General features: G+C 37.5%; 1 protein-coding gene across 1 annotated transcript; it reads left to right on the top strand.

Moving 5' to 3' along the window:
- The first annotated feature begins 6,695 nt into the window (after window positions 1-6,695).
- On the top strand, window positions 6,696-20,669 carry LOC102389488 (killer cell lectin-like receptor subfamily B member 1). The gene is made up of 6 exons (XM_044941062.2): window positions 6,696-6,906; window positions 9,585-9,683; window positions 11,844-11,918; window positions 13,980-14,134; window positions 14,943-15,058; window positions 19,430-20,669. Exons 1-6 carry the CDS (start codon window positions 6,822-6,824, stop codon window positions 19,578-19,580), a joined length of 681 nt encoding a protein of 226 aa, XP_044796997.2. The 5' UTR covers window positions 6,696-6,821; the 3' UTR covers window positions 19,581-20,669.
- Window positions 20,670-23,284: the final 2,615 nt, after the last annotated feature.

Below are 23,284 nucleotides of genomic sequence, written 5' to 3'. Positions count from 1 at the left end.
ATAAGGATTGTATTGAATCTATAGATCAGTTTGGATGGTATGTACATCTTCTTTTTTTAATTGAGGTATAGCTGGTATAAAATATGTTTCATGTATACAACATAATGATTCACATTTTTAAAGGTTATTCTATATTTCTAGTTTTAAAATTTTGGCTATATTCTTCGTATTGTAAAATATATCTTTGTTGCTTATTTCTATTTTATTCATAGCAATTTGTACCTCTTAATCCACTACCCCTATCTTGCCACTCTTGCCTTCCCTCTTCTTACTGGTAACCACTAATTTGTCCTCTATATCTATGAGTCTGTTTCTTCTTTGTTATTTCCATTAGTTTACTCTTTTTTTTTTTTACTTTCTTTTTTTTATTTTATTCTATTTTTAAACTTTACAGTATTGTATTGGTTTTGCCATACATCAACATGAATCCACCACAGGTATACATGTGTTCCCCATCCTGAACCCTCCTCCCTCCTCCCTCCCCATACCATCCCTCTGGGTCATCCCAGTGCACCAGCCCCAAGCATCCAGTATCATGTATCAAACCTGGACTGGCGACTCGTTTCATATATGATATTATACATGTTTCAGTGCCATTCTCCCAAATCATCCCACCCTCTCCCTCTCCCACAGAGTCCAAAAGACTGTTCTATACATCAGTGTCTCTTTTGCTGTCTCGTATACAGGGTTATTGTTACCATCTTTCTAAATTCCATATATATGCATTAGTATACTGTATTGGTGTTTTTCTTTCTGGCTTACTTCACTCTGTATAATAGGCTCCAGTTTCATCCACCTCATTAGAACTGATTCAAATGTATTCTTTTTAATGGCTGAGTAATACTCCATTGTGTATACGTACCACAGCTTTCTTATCCATTCATCTGCTGATGGACATCTAGGTTGCTTCCATGTCCTGGCTATTATAAACAGTGCTGCGATGAACATTGTGCTACATGTGTCTCTTTCAATTCTGGTTTCCTCAGTGTGTATACCCAGCAGTGGGATTGCTGGGTCATAAGGCAGTTCTATTTCCAGTTTTTTAAGGAATCTCCACACTGTTCTCCATAGTGGCTGTACTAGTTTGCATTCCCACCAACAGTGTAAGAGGGTTCCCTTTTCTCCACACCCTCTCCAGCATTTATTGCTTGTAGACTTTTGGATCTAAATATACATTTCTTGAAAGAAGACACACAGATGGCTAACAAACACATGAAAAGATGCTCAACATCACTCATTATCAGAGAAATGCAAATCAAAACCACTATGAGGTACCATTTCACGCCAGTCAGAATGGCTACTCTATCTTTTAGATTACACTTATAAGTGATCTCATAGAGTATTTATCTTTCTTTCTCTGACTTATTTCACTTAGCACAATACCTTCCAAGGCCATCCATGTTGTTGCAAAAGGCAAGATTTTGTCTTTTTATGTCTGAGTAGTATTCCATTGTGGGCTTCCCTGGGAGCGAAAAAGATGGAAGGAGTGACAGATTTCCTCTTCTTGGGCTCCAAAATCACTGCAGATGGTGACTGCTGCCATCAAATCAGAAGACAATTGTTTCTTGGCAGGAAAGCAATGACAAACCTAAACAGTGTGTTGAAAAGCAGAGACATTACTCTGATAACAAATTCTCAATAGTCAAGGCTATGATCTTCCCAGTGGTCACATACAGTTGTGAAAGCTAGACTGTAAATAAGACAGAGCACCAAAGAATCAATTCCTTCAAACTGTGGTGCTGGAGAAGACTCCTGAAAGCCCCCTGAACAGCAAGGAGATCAAACCAGTCAATCTTAAGAGTGATCAACCCTGAATATTCACTGGAAGGACTGATGCTGAAGCTGAAGCTGAACTCCAGTATTTTGGTCATCTGATGCAAACAGATGACTCTTTGGAAAAGTCCCTGATGCTGGGAAAGATTGAGGGCAGAAGGAGAAGAGGGAGTCAGAGGATGAGATGTCTGAACAGCATCACTGATGCAGTGAACATGAACTTGGGCAAACCTGGGAGATGGTGAGGGACAGGGAGGCCAGGTGTGCTACAGTCCACGGAGTTGCAAAGAGTTGGACATGCCTGGGTGACTGAACAACAACAAGTAGTCCATTATGTATATACACCACATCTTCTTAATCCATTCATCTGTTGATGGACACAGGTTGCTTCCATATCTTGGCAATTGTCGTTAATGTTGCTATAAAAAATTGAGGGTACGTATCTTTTCATATTAGTGTTTTCATTTTTATGAATACATACCCAGGAGTAGGATTTCTGGGTCATATGGCAGATCTAGTACGCACAAACTAAGAATATTAATCTTAAGTCTTTCAATCCATGAACATGGGATGCCTCTTCATTTATTTGTTTCTTCCTTAATTTCTTTCAGCAATATTTTGTAGTTTTCAGTGTACAAGTCTGTAACCTCCTTAATTAAGTTTTTCCCAAGTATTTTATTCTTTTTGATGCTATTGTTAATGATCAAATTTAATTTCCTTTCCAGATCATTAGTGTATAAAAATGCAACTGCTTTCTGTGTATTGACTTTATTCTGAAACTTAGCCAAATTCATTTATTAGTTCAATAATTTTTTGTGTGTGTGGAATCCTGATGTTTTTCTAAATATGAAATTATGTTCTCTCCAAACAGATACATTAACTTCTTTATTCTTTTTTTAACTTAAATGCCTTTATTTGCTTTTCTTGTCTAGTACTTCCAATACTAGGTTGAAGAGAAGCAGTGAGAGCAGGCATCCTTACCTTGTTCTAGACCCCAGAGGAAAAGCTCTCAGGTTTATACCATTGATTGTGCTGTTGTTTGTTGCTCGGTTGCTTAGTCGTGTCTGACTTTTTGCCAACCAATGGAGTACAGCACACAGAACTTCCTTATACTTCAGTAACTACCGGAGCTTGCTCAAACTGATGTTCATTGAGTCGATGATGCCACCAAACCATCTGACCCTCTGTTGGCCCCTTCTCCTCTGTTCAATCTTTCCCAGCCTCAGGGTCTTTTCCAATGAGTCAGCTCTTTGCATCAGGTGGCCAAAGCATTGGAGCTTCAGCATCAGTCCTTGCAATGAATATTCAGGGTTGATTTCTTTTAGGTTTGACTGGTTTGACCTCCTTGCAAATCAAGGGGCTCTCAAAAATCTTCTCCAGCACCACAGTTCAAAAGAATCAATTCAGTGCTCAGCCTTCTTTATGGTCCAACTCGCACATCTGTACATGACTACAAGAAAAACCATAGCTTACGGACCTCTGTTGGCAAAGTGATGTCTCTGTTTTTTAATACACTGTCTAGGCTGATCATAGCTTTTCTTCCAAGGAGCAAACGTCTTTTAATTTCATGGCTTCAGTCACTATCTGCAGTGATTTGGGAGCCCAAGAAAATAAAATCCATCACTGTTTCCATTGTTTCCTCATCCATTTGCCATGAAGTGATGAGACCAAGTGCCATGAACTTAGTCTTTTGAACGTCGAGTTTTAAGCCAGTTTTTTCACTTTCCTCTTTCACCTTCATCAAGAGGCTCTTTAGTTCTTCTTCACTTTCTGTCATCTGCAGATGATATCATCTGCAGGGTGATATCATCTGCATATCTGAGGTTATTGATATTTTTCCTGGAGATCTTGATTCCAGCTTAAGATTCATCCAGCGTGGCATTTCACATGATACACTTTGCATATACGTTAAATAAGTAGAGTGACAATATATAGCCTTGACATACTCCTTTCCCAATTTACAACCAGTCCATTGTTCCATGTCTGGTTTTAACTGCTGCTTCTTGACCTGCATACAGATTTCATAGGAGGCAGGTAAAGAAAGTGAAGTCGCTCAGTCGTGTCTGACTCTTTGCGATCCAGTGGACTGTAGCCCACCATGCTCCTCTGTCCATGGGATTTTCCAGGTAAGAGTACTGGAGTGGGTTGCCATTTCCTTCTCCAGAGGATCTTCCCAACCCAGGGATTGAACCCAGGTCTCCCGCATTGTAAGCAAGACGCTTTACCATTGAGCCACCAGGTATTCCCATCTCTTGAAGAATTTTCCAGTTTGTTGTGATCCACACAGTCAAAGGCATTAGCTTAGTCAATGAAGCAGAAGTAGATGTTTTCCTGGAACTCTCTTGCTTTTTCTATCATCTAATGGATGTTGGCAATTTGATCTCTAGTTCCTCTGCCTTTTCTAAATCCAGCTTGTATACCTGAAAATTCTCAGTTTACATACTGTCAAAGCCTAACTTGGAGGATTTTGAGAATAACCTTGCTAACATGTGAAATGAGTGCAATTCTGTGGTTTGAACATTCTTTGGCATTGCCTTTCTTTGGGATTGGAATGAAAACAGATATTTTCCAGTCCTGTGGCCACTGCTGAGTTTTCCAAATTTACTGGCATATTGAGTGCAGCATTTTCACAGCATCATCTTTTAGGATTTAAAATAGCTCAGCTGGAATCCCATCGCCTCTACTAGCTTTGTTAGAAGTAATACTTCCTAAGGCCTACTTTACTTCACACTCCAGGATGTCTGGCTCTAGGTGAGAGATCACACCATCATGGTTATCTGGGTTATGAGATCCTTTTTTGTACAGTTCTTCTGTGTATTCTTGTGCTGCTAGCTGTGCTGTTAGTAGATTGTGCTGCTGCTGCTGCTGCTAAGTCGCTTCAGTCGTGTCTGACTCTGTGCGACCCCAGAGACGGCAGCCCACCAGGCTCCCCATCCCTGGGATTCTCCAGGCAAGAACACTGGAGTGGGTTGCCATTTCCTTCTCCAGTGCATGAAAGTGAAAAGTGAAAGTGAAGTCGCTCAGTCGTGTCCGACTCCTAGCGACCCCATGGACTGCAGCCTACCAGTCTCCTCCGTCCATGGGATTTTCCAGGCAAGAGTATTGGAGTGGGGTGCGATCGCCTTAGCTGTGGCCTTTTCATAACTGATCTTTATGTTATTGGGGTAATTTCCTTCTGTTCCTAGTTTGTTGAGTGTTTCTGTCATGAACATGTATGGAATTTTTCAAATGGTTTTTTCTCCATCAATTAAAAAAATCATGTGGTTTTTGTCCCTCATTTTATTAATATGGTGTATTACATTGGCTGATTTTCCTATGTTAAACCATTCAACTATCCCAGAAATAAATCCACTTAGTCATGATGTATAATCCTTTTATTGTGCTGTTGAACTCAGTGCATTTGTAGGTTGCTGCAATTTTTATCAGTGTTCATCAGGAATATTAGTATAGTCTTCCTTTAGTGTCTTTATATGGCTTTGGTATCAGGGCAATGCTGTTCTCATAGAGCTGGACATGTTCCATCTTCTTCAGATTTCAGGAGAATTAGTGTTAATTTTTATTTAAATGTTAAGTAGACGTTTCCAACCAATTGATCTTTTCTTTGCTATGAGATTTAAAAATACTACTTACTTCTTATTTAAATCTTACCCATTGTTGAATTGGTCAGATTTTCAGTTTCTTCCTGGTTCATTCTTAGTACATTTCTAGAGCTATATCCATTTCTTCTAGGTTATCCAACTTGTTGGTATTCAATTATTCATAATATTCTCTTCTTTATTATATATCCCTATATCCTCATCAATTATTTTAAATTCTTTGCCAGGTAGCTCATTGATCTGATTCTTTTAGAATCAGCTCCTGGAGTTTTTCTTTTATTGCTTTATTTGTTATGTTTTGTCATCTTTGTTATGGTTCTCTGTTGTATATGTGTGTGTATCATCTGTATTTATCTTTCTACCTATCATAGTGACAGTAAATTTCTAATTTCTAATAAGCTGTGTTTAGAAAGGGTTACAGAGGAGATTAGATGATCAATGAATCCAATAACACAACTAAAAAAGTCTCCAAATGTAAGTTCTCTTGAGGAATTTATTTTATATGTATATAATGGTAATTGAATAATAAGGGTCTTTTCAATTATATAATTGTGAAGATGGTTGAACAAAAAGATCCATCAATACGCTTCACACTATATATGGACAAATGAAGACTCTCCTTTGGTTTATATTTCTGGCCAGTTTATACTTTTGAAGCTCACATAGTTTTGCAAGATTCTGGTTCAAAAGTATACTCTTTCCTCATCAACTGTTTTTAATGTGGCCATTGTGGATTCCTTGTGGTCATAGTCATAACTTGAAATTAAACTTCAGTGCACAGCATTCTTTTAAGCTAGAATAGTCTGGATGTTTGGCTCTTTGTTTTCTCTGTTCTATTACTCAGTGGCCTTTTCCACATTTACAACCTCATTTTCCACATTTCACATTCTTGAGGGGAGAGGACAAATATTTAAAGAAGATTTTAGAGGTTTTGAGAGGTGTCCTGCAGGGTTTTGGTTTGGTTTGGTTTGGTTTTTGCATTAGTGTTTATGTTTTACAATCTTGTATTAAATATTGTTTATCCTAATTCCTAACTTTTTTGGAGCCAAATCAGAGTGCTTCATTTCCTTCACTCTGGTCCCAGCACAGAGAAAGGTATTCAAAAAGGATGGCTATGAAGACAACAGCAAACCTTCCTAGAATTTGTCAAACAGGCCAATTAATTAAAGAAAGTAGATATTGGGTTGGCCAAAAAATTTGTTCGCATTTTAACTCAACTGAACTTTTTGGCTAGCCCAATATTGCGTGTCTAAATATGCTTGACACCCAGTAAGTGGGTTTTCTCACTAATTCATAGAAAACCCACTGCTGTGTGAGTAGGTGTGGGTAAGTGAGAACATAAGAAGACAACAAAGCTTTTCAGAAATGAGCACTTCGTTTAGCTGATCTTGCCTCATAGAACTTAGAGTTTTTTCTTTTATACAACATTAGTGCCACATTCTGCCATTTGCAATGGACAATCAGCCGGTGTACAAAAATTCAAACTTAGCTAGGGATTCTGCCATTGAAAGGTCATCACCCTCTTCTCTTTGTCAGAGTAAGTGACTTTAATTTTCCTTCTGGCATTGGTATATCTTCCAGTACTTAGATTTTTCTCTTAAATTTGTGGTTTTAAATCATGACTTTGAAGATGAGCAGCAGTCATATGCTAATGTTAAATAGATATAGCATGGCCTGTCTATAGGTAATCACAGATATGGGAAAAAGCCCACATCTTGTAGGTTTGTTTTTTATCAAGATAATTTTGTGAAAAGTGAACATCGCTCTTATCACTGAACCTTGGCAAAAAGATTCTTTAAGAAATATTTTACATCTATGAACATATGAAAAAAGAAGTATTTTTCTTCATCTTTTTAGTTTTTCTGCTTCACCATGCACCATGCATGATCTTTGTTCCCAGACCAGGGTTCAAATCCATGCTCCCTGCAGTGGAAGCTTGGAGGCTTAACCACTGAACCACCAGAAAGTCCCCTTTTTGTTTTTCAGTTTGTTTATTTTTTAACAAAGGAGTATGTTTAGAGATACTTTACTGCCTTGCTGTAATAGTTACCTACTATGTTCCAAATTCCTTTATAAAATACTGTAAGTTCCAATGCATTTGCATCCATGATGTTCCCTTCAAAACACTGGAGTGTAGTCTTAATGATTGACATCTTTCACTCTACAAAAGGAAGGGAAAAAATGTTCTGAAAAAAATGATATTCAAGATCAAAGACTTGAATATAATCACAATCTGATGATTTTTAAATTAAAATGTATATCAGCTTAGAAGGAGGTAAGCCACAGGACATGGGAGAAAATCATTGATGAAACTATTTGACATTTGTTGAAGTTGGCAATTTTTTGTGTGTGTGATCTAGTATTCTGAGTGAAGGAGATAGGGATTCTAACATGAGGTAATGGGTTCCATGGGCTGGGGATGGATGAAAAGAAACTAGAAACTAAGTAGAAAATGTATAAAATTATCATAATATAGTACTGCCTTCTGATGTCAAACCAAATTTACTAATATTGTAATTTTTAGCCCATGTGATATTCATTTCATAGTGTACTCAGCACATGGGTTGTATCTTTTTAAGATCGTTTGGTATAATTTGAAACTATTAAATTATCAACATTCTAAATTGGAGATTGAAAAGTCTTAGGGTTACAAAAGAGTTTGATGATACTTTCATATGGGGTAATGGAAATTTGGGGAATTTTGATAACTACAGTGAGAGTTTGGTTAAGCTACAGGTATTTTTTGATGTGAAAGAGCAAGGCTTTCTCTTCCCTATTCAAATCAAGCAAAAGTAGAAGAAAGGAGGATGGTGTTGAAAGGACATTTTGGAGAATGAGTATACGGAAAGATGGCAAGATTTTCCTCAAAAGCTACTATCCATGATCCCAAGTCAATGGGGCCAGAAAATCTGTCTATTTTTATTGCAATCATTATTCCACAAAATATTATTCTAAAAGTAAATTTGAAAAACAAAATAGAATAAAGTCAGAACAAAATGTGTGCTTATAAAACACTTGACTGAAAAAAATGCATAACGTAAAAGTTGAGAATTATGTATTTGGTGACTTTACTGAGGACCATAGCCAAGAAGGTAGCCTCTTAGATAACTCTAAGGAACTTTCCCAAAAGGTGACAGAGGATCCAGGATTTATAGGAGTTTTTGCTTAAAACAAAAGGAAAAACGTGTAGTTGAATGTCAAAAGACGACTGCTGATCACAAAAACAGATGTCTCAAGTTAATGATTTTAGTGCTTTTCAACATGTGGGAAGACACACAAAAATCAATCATTCTTATTGAAATCAATCACTCACATGTATTTTAAATACCCAGGCTTTTATCCTGTTTTTCCTCTATCCTGAATTCCCCTCAGGCTTCACCATTGGGGCAGCTGCCCTGGTTGATGGCTTTATGGTCGCAACATCTCTTGTTTATTGAAATGGCAGGTGACATTCTTTCTCCACACATTGACCTGGTATTACAATTATTGTGAAACTACCCCTGAGCTCTTTGGCTGAACTGTTCAGGCTATGGGAACTGTGAAATAGTGATTATATTAAACACATTCGGAAAAACCAGACAGAGATGTGAGTTGTGACTTACTTAGTTTATAATTTCTTATAAAAGTAGATAAGTGTTGGCAAAATGCCTCTAGTGTTTATCTTTTCATCCAAAAATAAGCGCCTGAGGCAGATATGCCCTGGTGCTGGGGCGACTGTAAGTGAACAAAATAGTGAAAAAATATTTTCTATTCTTGTGTTTATATTATACTACTAGGAAGACATACATATAAATAAATAAGTATATTATGTATTGGATGATATTAAGTGCAAAAGAGAAAACTTTATATGTATTTGTCATTTCCACCCCCTTGGTCTCTTGTTTATTTATTTTAGCTGCACTGGGGCTTTGTTGCTGCATGCAACCTTTCTCTGGTTGTGGTGAGGGGGGCTACTCTTCACTTGCAATGCGTGGGCTTCTCATTGTGGTGGCTTCTCTTGTTGTGGAGCATGGACTTAGTTGTGCTGTGGCATGTGAAATCTTCCTGGACCAGAGATCCAACCTCTGTGCCCTGCATTGGCAGGCAAATTCTTTCTTTCCTGCCCCTATCCCTCATCCTAAATCTAGCTCTTTCTTATGTGATCCAAACAACCTTTGCGTTTTGTACCAAATGAACTCAACTGAGTTAACCTGGTATATTTTCTTAACCTCTCAGATGTTTGTCAGGGTCCATGTCAGCATAGATTTGCTCTGAAACTTGGCTGTGCTGGGATTATTCTTCTTGCCTTGACTGTGATTGGGTTGAAAATTTCAGGTAAGTGGTACAAGATCATTTATTTTTATTTTTCTACTTATTCTACTTGTACCATCAATATGGCTACCCCAAACTTAGTGGAAGACCAATGAAATATAAAGAGTCACAAAACAGTGCTGTAATAGTGCTCAGCCCATATTCATTCTGCAACCTTTGGCCTCTGGTATTTCTCTTCCTAGTTGTTCTCAGAGTCATTGCAAGGGATTTCACATGTGCTCCAAGAATTTTTTTTTTAATTTTAATTATGATAAAAGGGTGACAATAACAAAGAAAATTTCCAATACTTTACAGTTTTTATTTTAAAATATATTTTATGTAATGCACCAAAATATTTCAACACATAGTAATACAAAAATTATTGATGAGCTATTTGACATTCTTTTTACAGATTGTTTTAGATCTTTGAAATCTAGTGTGTATGTTTTATATCTACAGTACATTTCAACTTAGCCACTAATATCAATAACCTCAGATATGCAGATGACACCACCCTTATGGCAGAAAGTGAAGAGGAACTAAAAAGCCTCTTGATGAAAGTGAAAGAGGAGAGTGAAAAAGTTGGCTTAAAGCTCATAATTCAGAAAACTAAGATCATGGCATCTGGTCCCATCACTTCATGGCAAATAGATGGGGAAACAGTGGAAACAGTGTCCGACTACTTTTTTGGGCTCCAGAATCACTGCAGATGGTGACTGCAGCCATGAAATTAAAAGACACTTACTCCCTGGAAGGAAAGATATGACCAACCTAGGTAGCATATTCAAAAGCAGAGATATTACTTTGCCAATAAAGGTCCATCTAGTCAAGGCTATGGTTTTTCCAGTAGTCATGTATGGATGTGAGAGTTGGACTATAAAGAAAGCTGAGCACAGAAGAACTGATGCTTTTGAACTGTGGTGTTGGAGAAGACTCTTGAGAGTCCCTTGGGCAGCAAGGAGGTCCAACCAGTCCATCCTAAAGGAGATCAGTCCTGGGTGTTCATTGGAAGGATGGATGCTACAGCTGAAACTCCAATACTTTGGCCACCTCATGCAAAGAGTTGACTCATGGGAAAAGACCCTAATGCTGGGAGGGGTTGGGGCCAGGAGGAGAAGGGGACAACAGAGGATGAGATGGCTGGATGGTATCACCCACTAGATGGACATAAGTTTGAGTGAACTCCGGGAGTTGGTGATGGACAGGGAGGCCTGGAGTGCTGCGATTCATGGGGTCGCAAAGAGTCAGACACAACTGAGCAATTGAACTGAACTGAACTGATTCATCAGAAACACTTGATTTGTATTTAGATTTTGTAAAGCTTACAGTTTTAAAGTCTTTATTGAACTTGTTACAATATTGCTTCTGTTCTTCCCATGTTCTGGGTTTTTGTTTGTTTTTGTTTTTTGTTTTTGGCTAAGACGCATGTGGGATCTCAGCTTTCCAACCAGGGATCACACCTACTCCCCATGCACTGGAAGGCAAAGTCTTAACACTGGATGGCTTAGGAAGTCCCTATAGTTTCTTAAGTGCCTACTAAATTTCAGATTGTCCTGGGCAATGTCTCACATAGGATAGGCACAATTATACTCATTCTGAAGATGGAGCATGCAAACAGGAGTGTAAGCAATTTAAAAGTTTAAGTAACACCAGGTTACTGAAAGCAAGTAAAAAATGTGAAAGTGAAAGTCGCTCAGTCGTGTCTGACTCTTTGCAACCCCATGGACCATACAGTCCATGGAATTCTCCAGTTCAGAATATTGGAATGGGTAGCCTTTCCCTTCTGCAGGGGCTCTTGGATTCTTTGCCAGCTGAGCCACAAGGGAAGCCCAAGAATACTGGAGTAGGTAGCCTATCCCTTCTCCAGCGGATCCTCAGGACCCAGGAATCCAACCGGAGCCCCCTGCATTGCAGGCTGATAAGCAAAGAAAGAAAGTTTAAGTAAATAAGTAAAGTCTTATTAATAGTAGAAGCAAGTAACTCAATGTTCCTGTGGGTTGACTTGTTATGTATTTGTTTACATTGTCTTCTAAATGGACTCTCTGTTACTACATTGCTATTCCTTTTATCTTCTGTTCATTTCAAGCTTGTTGAAATCATTTCCGGAAGTGATAAATATAGCATATCCATTTCACTGCAGCTTTTAGCATTAACCTTTTTAAATAGTTTCTCTTTATTTACCAGTGATACTCTTAATACAAAACTCATCAAAAGGAAAAAGCAGTGTGGATTCCCAAGAAAAGAGGACGGAAACAACAGGTATATTTTGTGCCTTGAATTTCTTAAGAATAATGGCTAAAATTTGATAGATATCATTGCCTTATCTTAATTAAGGCTAATAACAACCAATACATTAAGATAGTATTATCACTCTGATTTTACCTTTGACAAAACTGAGACATGGAAAGATTAAGCCACTCATTCAGAGTCATACAAGTCCTTAGAGGTGACACTGAGACTTTGGTCATCTATATTCAGAGCCCATGATCTTAACCAGATAATACTGTCTTAATGAATATTCCTGCCAGGATAGTCAATAATTAATTAATAGTTAAAAACCAAGCTATAGTCAAATAGTCATTTACATGGGCTATTAGGTGATTTGAATGAATATATCAAGCAGTTAACTTTGGTCTGAAGTTAATTAATGAAACACAAATGTGAAATGAATTCTTTAAATTTATTGTATTAATCATTAAGACATTGATCATGTTCTTATACTTTCTAAGTGGTGTGTTTTAATACACTATTGATGAGTGACTGCAGCAGAAAGTGATCATTTATTATATACATTGTACAGAACAGAAATTTTAAGAAACTTGGGAAATTCTTCTAGAAAATGCTATCCAATAGATCCTGTTAATAACCCATCCCCAAGAAGAAGAAATGCAAAAAACAATGGGCTGATTCCAATTTGGGAAAGGAGTACATCAAGGCTATATATTGTCACTCTGCTTATTTAACTTATGTGCAGAGTACATTGTGTGAAATCCCAGGCTAGACGAAGCACAAGCTGGAATCAAGATTACCGGGAGAGATATCAATGATCTTAAATATGCAGATGACACCACCCTTATGGCAAAAAGTGAAGAAGAACTAAAGAGCCTCTTGATGAAAGTGAAAGAGGAGAGTGAAAAAGTGGGCTTAAAATTCAACATTCAAAAAATGAAGATGATGGCATCTGGTCCCATCACTTCATGGCAAATAGATGGGGAAAAAAATGGGAACAGTGACCGACTTTATTTTCTAGGGCTCCCAGATCACTGCAGATTGTGACTATAGCCATGAAATTAAAAAACATGTGCTGCTTGGAAGAAAAACTGACCAATATACACAGCATATTAAAAATCAGAGACATTACTTTGCCAACAGAGGTCCGTCTAGTCAAAGCTATGGTTTTTCCAATAGTCTTGTATGGATGTGAGACTCGGACCATAAAGATAGCTCAGTGCTGAAGAATTGATGTTTTTGAACTGTGGTGTTGGAGAAGACTCCTGAGAATCTCTTGGACTGCAAGGAGATCAAACCAGTCAATCCTAAAGGAAATCAGTCCTGAATATTCATTGGAATGACTGATGCTGAAGCTGAAGCTCCAATACTTTGGCCACCTGATGCAAAGAGCTGACTCATTGGAAAAGACCCTGATGCTGGGAAAGATTGAAGGCAGAAGGAGAAGGGGATGACAGAGGTTAAGATGGTCGGATGGCATCACCGACTCAATGGACATGAGTTTGAACTAGCTCTGGGAGTTGGTGATGGACAAGGAAGCCCCATGCTACAATCCATGAATTCACAGAGTCAGACAAGACTGAGTAACTGAGTTGAACTGAATAGGCAAATATATAATTTAGCATTAGAATTTTTTTATAATTTTTCTCCATGGTATTTGCCATTAACTTATGAATTATTATTTGCTTTCAAGTATATTGTTTCAAGTGTATTTTTTAGATGATTTTGATATTGTTTTCTATGGAGTAGAAAGAGCACTGGTGAGGAATTTAAGGAATCCTAGAAAGAGTTTTGTCTCTATCACCATCTGCGTATGTGGACTTGAACAAGTTATTCTGTCTGTTAGTGTTTTAACTGGTCACTATTTTTCAAATCTTAGTAGCAAAATGAACAATGGTCTCAAAAGCATCACAGTTATATTAAATTCTAAATACATAATTGTCCTCACAGCGATGATCAAAGTCTTTCCTGAATTTATGACAACTAGTGCATGCGTAGTTAGTGTTAGTGGGGTGGGGACAGGTTAGAAACATAACATTTATTTCTTCTTCCTCTTTCTTACTTTATTGTTCCCCTTCTTTCTTACTTTAGAGAGACCAGTTCTGTTAACGTGCCCAATGCATTGGCAACAAATCCGACATAAATGCTTATATCTTCATGAAACTTCCAAATCTTGGAATGACAGTCTAGCTGACTGTTCCACAAGAGAATCCAGTCTACTGCTTATTCAAGATCGGGAAGAATTGGTAAATAATTAAGTAAAATACTTTAATACAACTTAGCACTGACTTCTAGCCACATCAAGATCTTTGTGCTTTAGCCTTAAGGGTTCTATGCAGATGAAAATATCAACCTTGACTTCAAGAAGCTCACAGTCTGAGAGACTAAATAGACATGTAAACAAAATAAATATAATTTAATGAATACAACAATATAAATATAAACATTTGTATATATCAATATATAAATGAACAAATAGAAATACCACAAATAAGGATTAATTAACTCCAACAGGGAGTCAGGAAAGGCCTCATACAGAGTGAAGTAAGCCAGAAAGAAAAACACCAATACAGTATACTAACGCATATATATGGAATTTAGAAAGATGGTAACAATAACCCTGTATACAAGACAGCAAAAGAGACATTGATGTATAGAACAGTCTTATGGACTCTGTGGGAGAGGGAGAGGGTGGGAAGATTTGGGGAAATGGCTTTGAAACATGTAGAATATCATGTATGAAACAAGTCGCCAGTCCAGGTTCGATGCACGATCCTGGATGCTTGGGGCTGGTGCACTGGGACGACCCAGAGGGATGGTATGGGGAGGGAGGAGGGAGGAGGGTTCAGGATGGGGAACACATGTATACCTGTGGTGGATTCATTTTGATATTTGGCAAAACCAATACAATATTGTAAAGTTTAAAAATAAAATTAAAAAAAAAAAAAGAAGAGGTGATACTTCAACTGGGTTTCAGAGGATGAGCATAAGAATGCAAACCAGCAACAGATAAACAGATTCAATATTCAGTCATTTCTTCTGTTTCATTTACAGAGACTCATACAAAACCTGATAAACGAAGAAGGAATTCTGTTTTGGATTGGATTAAATTTTACATTATCAGAGAAGAGCTGGAAGTGGGTAAATGGATCCTTTTTAAACTCTAAAATGTGAGTATTAGATAAGCTAATTTGAATATTCAATTTACATTGTTATTGAAGACTGAGATTTATAGTTAATAGCCTGAGAAGAAGAATGATTCTGAAGTTGGTTAAAAATTTCTATATATGAAAACACACCAACTCTTTGTCACAACATATATTTTATCTGCAGCGCAGTTTTAAGAGACAAGGAATAGATCAATTCCTTTGGGAGGGACACACACAAAGAAGTTTTTAAAAGAATAAAATTTAAAAATAAAGAAATTTCTAGCTAGAAGCTATTGATCCAAAGAATTGTTAAATAGTTTTTCAACCTGTGGGACCACATACCTTAGTGGGCCACGCTGGAACGATAAATACGAGAAGAAAAATATAGCGCATATCAGAGTATGTGGAATCCAGATATTTGGGAACTAGCCAAATTGTGATAAATATTGCAGCCTATTTCAACCAGTAGTGTGGAAAAACAGTTGTTTGAGGAGATGTTATAAACCTGCATAAGCCACAATTTGAGCTGTTTGCCATTTCTTTTTCTTACATTTTATTTATTTATTTTTGTCTGTGCTGGGTCTTCACTGCTGCTCAGAGTTTTCTTTAGTTGCTCAGAGAGGAGGCTACTCTCTAGCTGTGGTGTGCAGGCTTCTCACTGTGGTAGTTTCTCTTGTTGCCGAGCACCTCTTCTAGGGCACTCGGGCTTCAGTAGTTGCAGTGTATGGGCGCTAGAGCACAGACACGATAGTTGTGTTGCACAGTATTAGTTGCTCCACAGCATGTAGGATCTTCCCAGATTAGGGATCGAATCTGTGTCTCCTGCTTTGGCAGGTAGCTTCTTCACTGAGTCGTTAGGGAAGCCCTTGCCATTTTTTTCTGGTTGTCTCACTATAGTCTCTTATTGCAAGATGGTCAGGATAACCATGAGTGTTTTAGGATTGATGTTACAAATTAAATTACAAACCTTTAACGGACTTCATCTTTTTTGTACATCAAAGGGCAGGACACTATTTTTCCCTAGAAAGTGAAAGTGTGCAGGCATCCAACCAAGTTTCTGAAAAGAATTTCTGTTGAGTTTTTCAGAACAGATGGCATTGTGTTATGCTTTTTGAGTCTGCAAAAGATTTATTGACATTTGTATAAATTACAGTTAAAATCGATTATTTTTCTCATTCAAAAAACCAAGACATGGAAGATTAATACCCAGGAGCATATGCAAGTTTATATATAGTATAAATATAGTCTAGTAATAAATTAGTAATATAGTAAATATAGTAATATAGTAATAATATAGGAATATTTTATTGTGTGGAAAGTTACCAAACATTGAGATATGTTGGTTTAATTACCAAGTTTTGATTTGTTTGACTCATTCTAAACTACAGTATTTTTTTAAGTGCAGTACATTAAAATGAATATTATTTTAAAATAAAGTGTTCTGGACTAGAATAAACATATTAAAAGGCAAATGTATTTTGTTAAATAAAATCTATTCTGAATTTTTATTTGTTTTACAGGGATTATTATCTATACTTCATTGACATATAAATGCAACTCTGATATTAGCTTACTTTTATTTCTTTGTCATTAGAAAAGGTTAATTTTGGTTACATGTGTATATGTTTCTTACTGGGGCATTATGTTTATTTTATTAAATTGGAAAACTCTGAGGTGTTTATGAGAAGAAATACAGGCATAGTTGATAGATTAAATGTGACTGAACATTCTATTTTATTCTGAAGATTAAAATAATGGTTTTATGAATACTGTGATCAGGTAAATCTGGAAGGTATAATATGATAATAAAACAGCAGCATTTAGACACTGCTTTTATTTAGTGCACTAATCTAGACAGCATATTATAAAGTAGAGACATTACTTTACCAACAAAGGTCCGTCTAGTCAAAGCTGTGGTCTTGCCAGTAGTCATGTATGGATGTGAGAGTTGGACTATAAAGAAAGCTGAGTGCAGAAGAATTGATGCTTTTGAACTGCAGTGTTGGATAAGACTCTTGAGAGTCCCTTGGACTGCAAGGAGATACAACCAGTCCATCCTAAAGGAAATAAGTCCTGAATATTCATTGGAAGGACTGATGCTAAAGCTGAAACTCCAATATTTTGGCCACCTGATGTGAAGAACTGACTCATTTGAAAAGACCCTGATGCTGGGAAAGATAGAAGGAAGGAGGAGAAGGGGAAGACAGAGGATGAGATGGTTGGATGGCATCACCAACTCAGCGGACATGAGTTTGAGTAAACTCTGGGAGTTGATGATGAACAAGGAGGCCTGGCATGCTGCAGTCCATGGGGTCACAAAGAGTCAGACAGGACTGAGTGACTGAACTGAACTGAACCCTGGTTTTCAAGTAAAGTAAAACATAGAGTGATAATAATTTTTTTAACAGGACTGCTTTGGGGGTTAAAGAAGATAACACTGAAGAACTAGGCAGAGATCTGATCAAAGCGAGCCTGCGAAGTTACCAAGGGCCTTTTGGAAACGGGCTTGGTCAGTTGAGCATAAAAAACGTTATCTTGAAAGTTGAAGGGACCAGAAAGGTGGAAGACAGAAAGTAGCAAAAGACACTTTTGCTATTACTCTCTTGAAAGAAATGCTGATGTGACTAGACTGTCAGGCCCTAGGAGGGAATCAGGTGGATTTCTCAGGGCCAAGGGGCTTTATGAAGAAATAAAAAAAAGGAACAAAGAAAATCGGTGATGGAGCCCTGCCCACTGTACCACTTCACTTTCGATTTAGGACAAGCAGGTACACATCTTGCGCATATCCCATCCTAGCATGCAACTTCTGCATTGCCATCCCATTCTTTGACTGCTACTAACACCACATCTGCAATCAGCCACAACACTCCTGCATCTTTGGAACTAATAGAACATTGATCACAGCAGACACTCGTGTACTGTTTGGAATGGGAAAAAATGAACTTTCTACTACATACAACATGAACTGAGCCTCCTTTTCTGACCACATTCAAATTCTGCAGACCCTGTGTATCTATCTATGTACTTACTACATTTCCTGAGCACATACTCTGTTTAAGCCTGATCACACTTCTATAGGTATCATCTCAATGCCTCCCCAAATACTAGGCTGTTATATCCTAAATATTTAAGAAAATCAAAGTTCAGAGAAAGCAATAAGTTTTTCATGTGATATATTAATAGGAGATTCAGTTTCCAATTTTCAAAGCTTCATTTTGTATATATCATGATGACATTTCTGTTTAGAATGCTTCACTTCTAGTGAAGATGAACTTGCAAGTTCCAGATGTTTATGTTAGCTTTCTTTTAAAAGTTTATATTTGTGACTGACTGTGTAGTAATCACTCTTCAGTTGCTAAGTCATGTCCAACCCTTTCTGACCCCCATGGACTACAGCTCCCCAGGGTCCTCTGTCCTCCAGTGTCTCCCAGTTTGCTCAAATTCATGTCCATTTGAGTCAGTGATGCTGTCTAACCATCTCATCCTCTGCCTCCCCCTTCTCCTTTAGCCTCAGTCTTTTCCAGCATCAGGGTCTTTTCCAATGCGGTGGCTTTTCCCATCAGGTGGTCAAAGTATTGGAGCATCAGTCCTTCCAAAGCTTCAGCATCAGTCCTTCCAAGGAATATTCAGGGTTGATTTCTTTTAGGATTGACTGGTTTGATTTGCATGCAGTCCAAGGGACTCTCAAGAATCTTCTCCAGCACCACAATTTGAAAGCATCAATTCTTCGGCACTTACTCTCTTTATGGTATAAATTTCACACCAGTACATGGGTAATGGAAAAGCCATAGCTTTGACTATACTGACATTTGCTGGCAAAGTGATGTCTTTGCTTTTGAATATGCTGTCTAGGTTTGTCATAGCTTTCCTTCCAAGGAGCAAGTGAAAAAAAGTGAAAAGGAAAGTGTTAGTCCCTCAATCCTGTCTGACTCTTTCCCACCCTATGGATGTATGTCTCCAGGTTCCTCTACCCATGGAAATGGAAGTCTCCAGACAATAATACTGGAGTGGGTAGCCATTCCCAGGAGCAAGTGTCTTTTAATTTCATGTCTTCAGTCATTGTCTACAAAGATTTTGGAGTCCAAGCAAACAAAGTCTGTCACTGCTTTCATTTTTCCCCCTGCTATTTGCCATGAAGTGATAGAATTAGATGCTAAAATCTTAGCTTTGGAATGTTGAGTTTCAAGCCAACTTTTCACTCTCCTCTTCCCCCCTCTTTCAGAGGCTTTTTAGTTCCTTTTCACTTTCTGCCATTAGACTGTTTATTTACCCAATGCTTAATAACTGAGCATCTTGTTGTTTCCTGAAAGTTACAGAAAATACTGGCTGGATGAGGAGAATTATGTGAGAAAATCATGAACACTAAAGAGAGTCTTTTCTTTTTCTCCACAGATTACCCATTTTTGGTGATGTTAAAGAAGGCTGCTGTGTTTACCTATCAAAGACACAATGTATTTCTGATTACTGTGCTGCAAAAAATAGATGGATCTGCCAAAAAGAACTAAAACCTGTCAGAAACAAAGGAATATATTCTTCCAATTGACTAGACATCCCCTTCCATCTCTTTAATTTCTATTTCATATCTCTGTCATTTTAACTGTATATATTGTCATAGTGGCTCCATGCGCATTTTGTGGTACAAAGTGAATACACACTGAGAATTCTAATTTTTGTGAATTTTACAAAAGTTCATGTCTAACCTCCTCATTAAATAACTGAGAAAACATATACCTAAAGAAAAGATGTCTCAGGGCATGTGCTCGGGAGTCAGATAGGTGGATCATATGGTAGTTCTATTTTTCAGTTTTTTAAGGAACTGCCATACCGTTCTCCGTAGTGGCTGTATCAATTTACATTCCCACCAGTAGTGCAGGAGGGTTCCCTCTCCTCCACACGCTCTCCAGCATTTCCTGTTTGTAGATTTTGTTCATGATGGTCATTCTGACGGGTGTGTTAGTGTTGACATAAATACACAACCATATGTAAAATGGATAGCTAGTGGGAAGCTGCTATATAGCACAGAGAACTGAGCTCAGTGCTCTGTGATGACCTAGAACAGTCTGATGGGGAGGGGTGCAGGCAGAAGGCTCAGGACGGAGGGGATATATATATATATACTTATAGCTGATTCACTTCATTGTACAGCAGAAGCTAACACAACATTGTAAAATAATCCATTCTCTGGACTCTTAAATCGGAGATCCATTACTAAAGGAATTTGGGGAAAGGAACTTAACTCTTCCCCATCATTGCAAAGTTCTTTTCATTTTCATTTTATCCCTGCTTTTTTTAAAATTAAATTTTATTGGAGTGTAATTGCTTTATAATGTTGTGTTAGTTTCTACTGTACAGCAAATTGAACCAGTCTTACGTATACATTTATCCCTTCCCTTTAGGACTTCCTTCCCACAGTGCATTAATTAGAGTTCCATATGCTATGCACTGTGCACCAGGTACCAATTTCTTTTTGGCAGTAGATACCAATTTCAGGAGGACAATTTTTCCACCAACCAGGGAGGGAGTTATGGTTTCAGGATGATTCAAGTGCATTACATTCACTGTACATTTGTTTATTTATTTCTATTATCATTATATCAGCTCCATCTCAGATCATCAGACATTAGATATGGGAAATTGGGGACCCATGCTATACAGTATGTTCTCATTTGGTATCTATTTTATATATATACATAGTACCAGTAGTGTATATATGTCAATCAACTCCCCCAATTCCTCCCACCACCCCCTTTCTCCTTTGATACCCATACATTTGTTCTCTATTTCTATTTTGCAAATAGGATCACCTATACCATTTTTCTAGATTCTACATATATGCATTAATATGACATTTATTTTTCTATTTCTTCCTTACTTCACTCTGCATGACAAACTCTAGATCCATCCACATCTCTACAAATGACCCAATTTCATTCCCTTTTATGTCTGACAAGTCAGTGCCAGCCTGAATCATATAAATTCAAATAATGCTATAATGATCAAAATAAAATTTTAGTTTCTGTTTTCCATGCCTGTTGATTTATAATACTTATTAATATAAAATTTTGAACACATAAATATTCAAAGGATAATTCATTTTGTGCCAGTTACTTAGGAAACATCAATAAATTTTTAGAAAAATATTCTCGACAATATTATATTTACAAAGTAATATATGATAAAAGTGAGATTTTTGAAGTGTTTGTTCTTTCAAGGGAAAAGACCTATAAAGAACAGATACTTTAGAAAAAATGTTCCCATGATGGACAATGTACATTCCTACTTCCTTGGAATGATGTTCAAAGCAACCTTCTAAAGCAGATCAGGATAAAGCTAAGTTCATTCAGTTAGTTCAGAATTCATTCCAAATATAGCACTTTCTTTCTCCTATAATTGTGTGATCTGAAATCAAGCACCCCTAAAGCACACATCCGTAAGAACCTTTTACAATGAAACTAAGCCCAAGAAGTTAGGTTCTTGAACTGTCATTTGCTATTGCACTATTAGATAATCACGTGAATTCATTCTTGGATATGATAAGGCTGAGGTCCTCTCTGAAACTCAAACTGTAAAGATGCAATTCCAGGAGGAAGACAAGTCTAACCATATTCTAGACAGATTAAAAAATATCAGATCCAAGAGAACATTTTTTGGTTGCACTATTTGAGTCAATGTTTATGTAGCTGGTAAAGAATCCACCTACAATGTGGGGGACCTGGGTTCGATCCCTCGGTTGGGAAGATCCCCTGGAGAAAGGAAATGTTACCCACTTCAGTATTCTTGCCTGGATAATTCCATGGACTCTATAGTCCATGGGGTCACAAAGAGTTGGACACAACTGAGTGCCTTTCACTTTTTACTGACAATAAACTCACTGCAAAGCCAAGTCATGTCAACCTATTATGTCATTCAGGATTGGCCACCTACACTTCCTCTGTGCAGCCCATGCTTCAGATGCAGGCTCCTGACCACTCCTTGAACACATCCTGATGTTTCAAGATTTCATGGTTGCACCATACATGTGACAGGCTCCTTTCATATAATCCTTTTATTCTTTGCCTAGAAAAAGCCTAGGAACTGTAGAAAGCTTGAATCAAATGTTCATTTCTTTCTGAACTTTTCCTCAAATCTCTCTGACTCTCTTTTTCTTTCCACTTTTTAAAAACAGGATTGTTTCTTCTTTGCAATATTATAATTAGTCCTTTTTTATGATTGTAAGACTGTTCTGCTTCTCTCCTGGCTAGAGCTGGACAAGTATCACGATAAAACAATGAAGAGAAGTCTCTGATTCAGTTAAAAGAGTAAGGGCAAAAAACTGGAAATAGAACTGCCATATGACCCAGCAATCCCACTGCTGGGCATACACACCAAGGAAACCAGAATTGAAAGAGACACATGTACCCCAATGTTCATCACAATACTGTTTATAATAGCCAGGACATGGAAGCAACCTAGATGGCCATTGGCAGATGAATGGATAAGAAAGCTGTGGTACATATACACAATGGAGTATTACTCAGCCATTCAAAAGAATACATTTGAATCAGTTCTAATGAGGTGGATGAAACTGGAGCCGATTATACAGAGTGAAGTAAGCCAGAAAGAAAAACACCAATACAGTATACTAACGCATATATATGAAATTTAAAAAGATGTTAACGATAACCCTGTATGTGAGACAGCGAAAGAGACACAGATGTATAGAACAGTTTTTTGGACTCTGTGGGAGAGGGAGGGGGGAGATGATTTGGGAGAATGGCATTGAAGCATGTATAATATCGTATAAGAAACGAATCGCCAGTCCAGGTTTGATGCAGGATACAGGATGCTGGGGGCTGGTGCACTGGGATGACCCAGAGGGATGGTATGGGGAGGGAGGTAGGAGGGGGATTCAGGATTGGGAACATGTGTACACCCATGGCAGACTCATGTTGATGTATGGCAAAACCAATACAATATTGTAAAGTAATTAGCCTCTAATTAAAATAAATAAATTTTAAAAAAATAAAAAACAAAATGCAGGTATGGATAAAAAAGAATAAGTTTGACTTTCATACCAAGCACTGTGAGAAAGGAAAATCCAGGAAGTACAAGATAATTACAAAAAAAGTTTTTAAAGTTCTAAACATCTATAAACTCATGAAGCAACTAAGGTAACCAGGTATGATGGGCATAGTTTTTAGTTCACCCCTTGACAGCAACTAGTTTGAATCTACTGGTGTTTGATGAACTCCATTCTGTCCTCTTGTG

This window comes from Bubalus bubalis, chromosome 4 (genome assembly GCF_019923935.1).
Source record: "Bubalus bubalis isolate 160015118507 breed Murrah chromosome 4, NDDB_SH_1, whole genome shotgun sequence".
Classification (NCBI taxonomy): Eukaryota; Metazoa; Chordata; class Mammalia; order Artiodactyla; family Bovidae; genus Bubalus; species Bubalus bubalis.
This window is presented reverse-complemented; position numbering and strand designations above follow the sequence as displayed.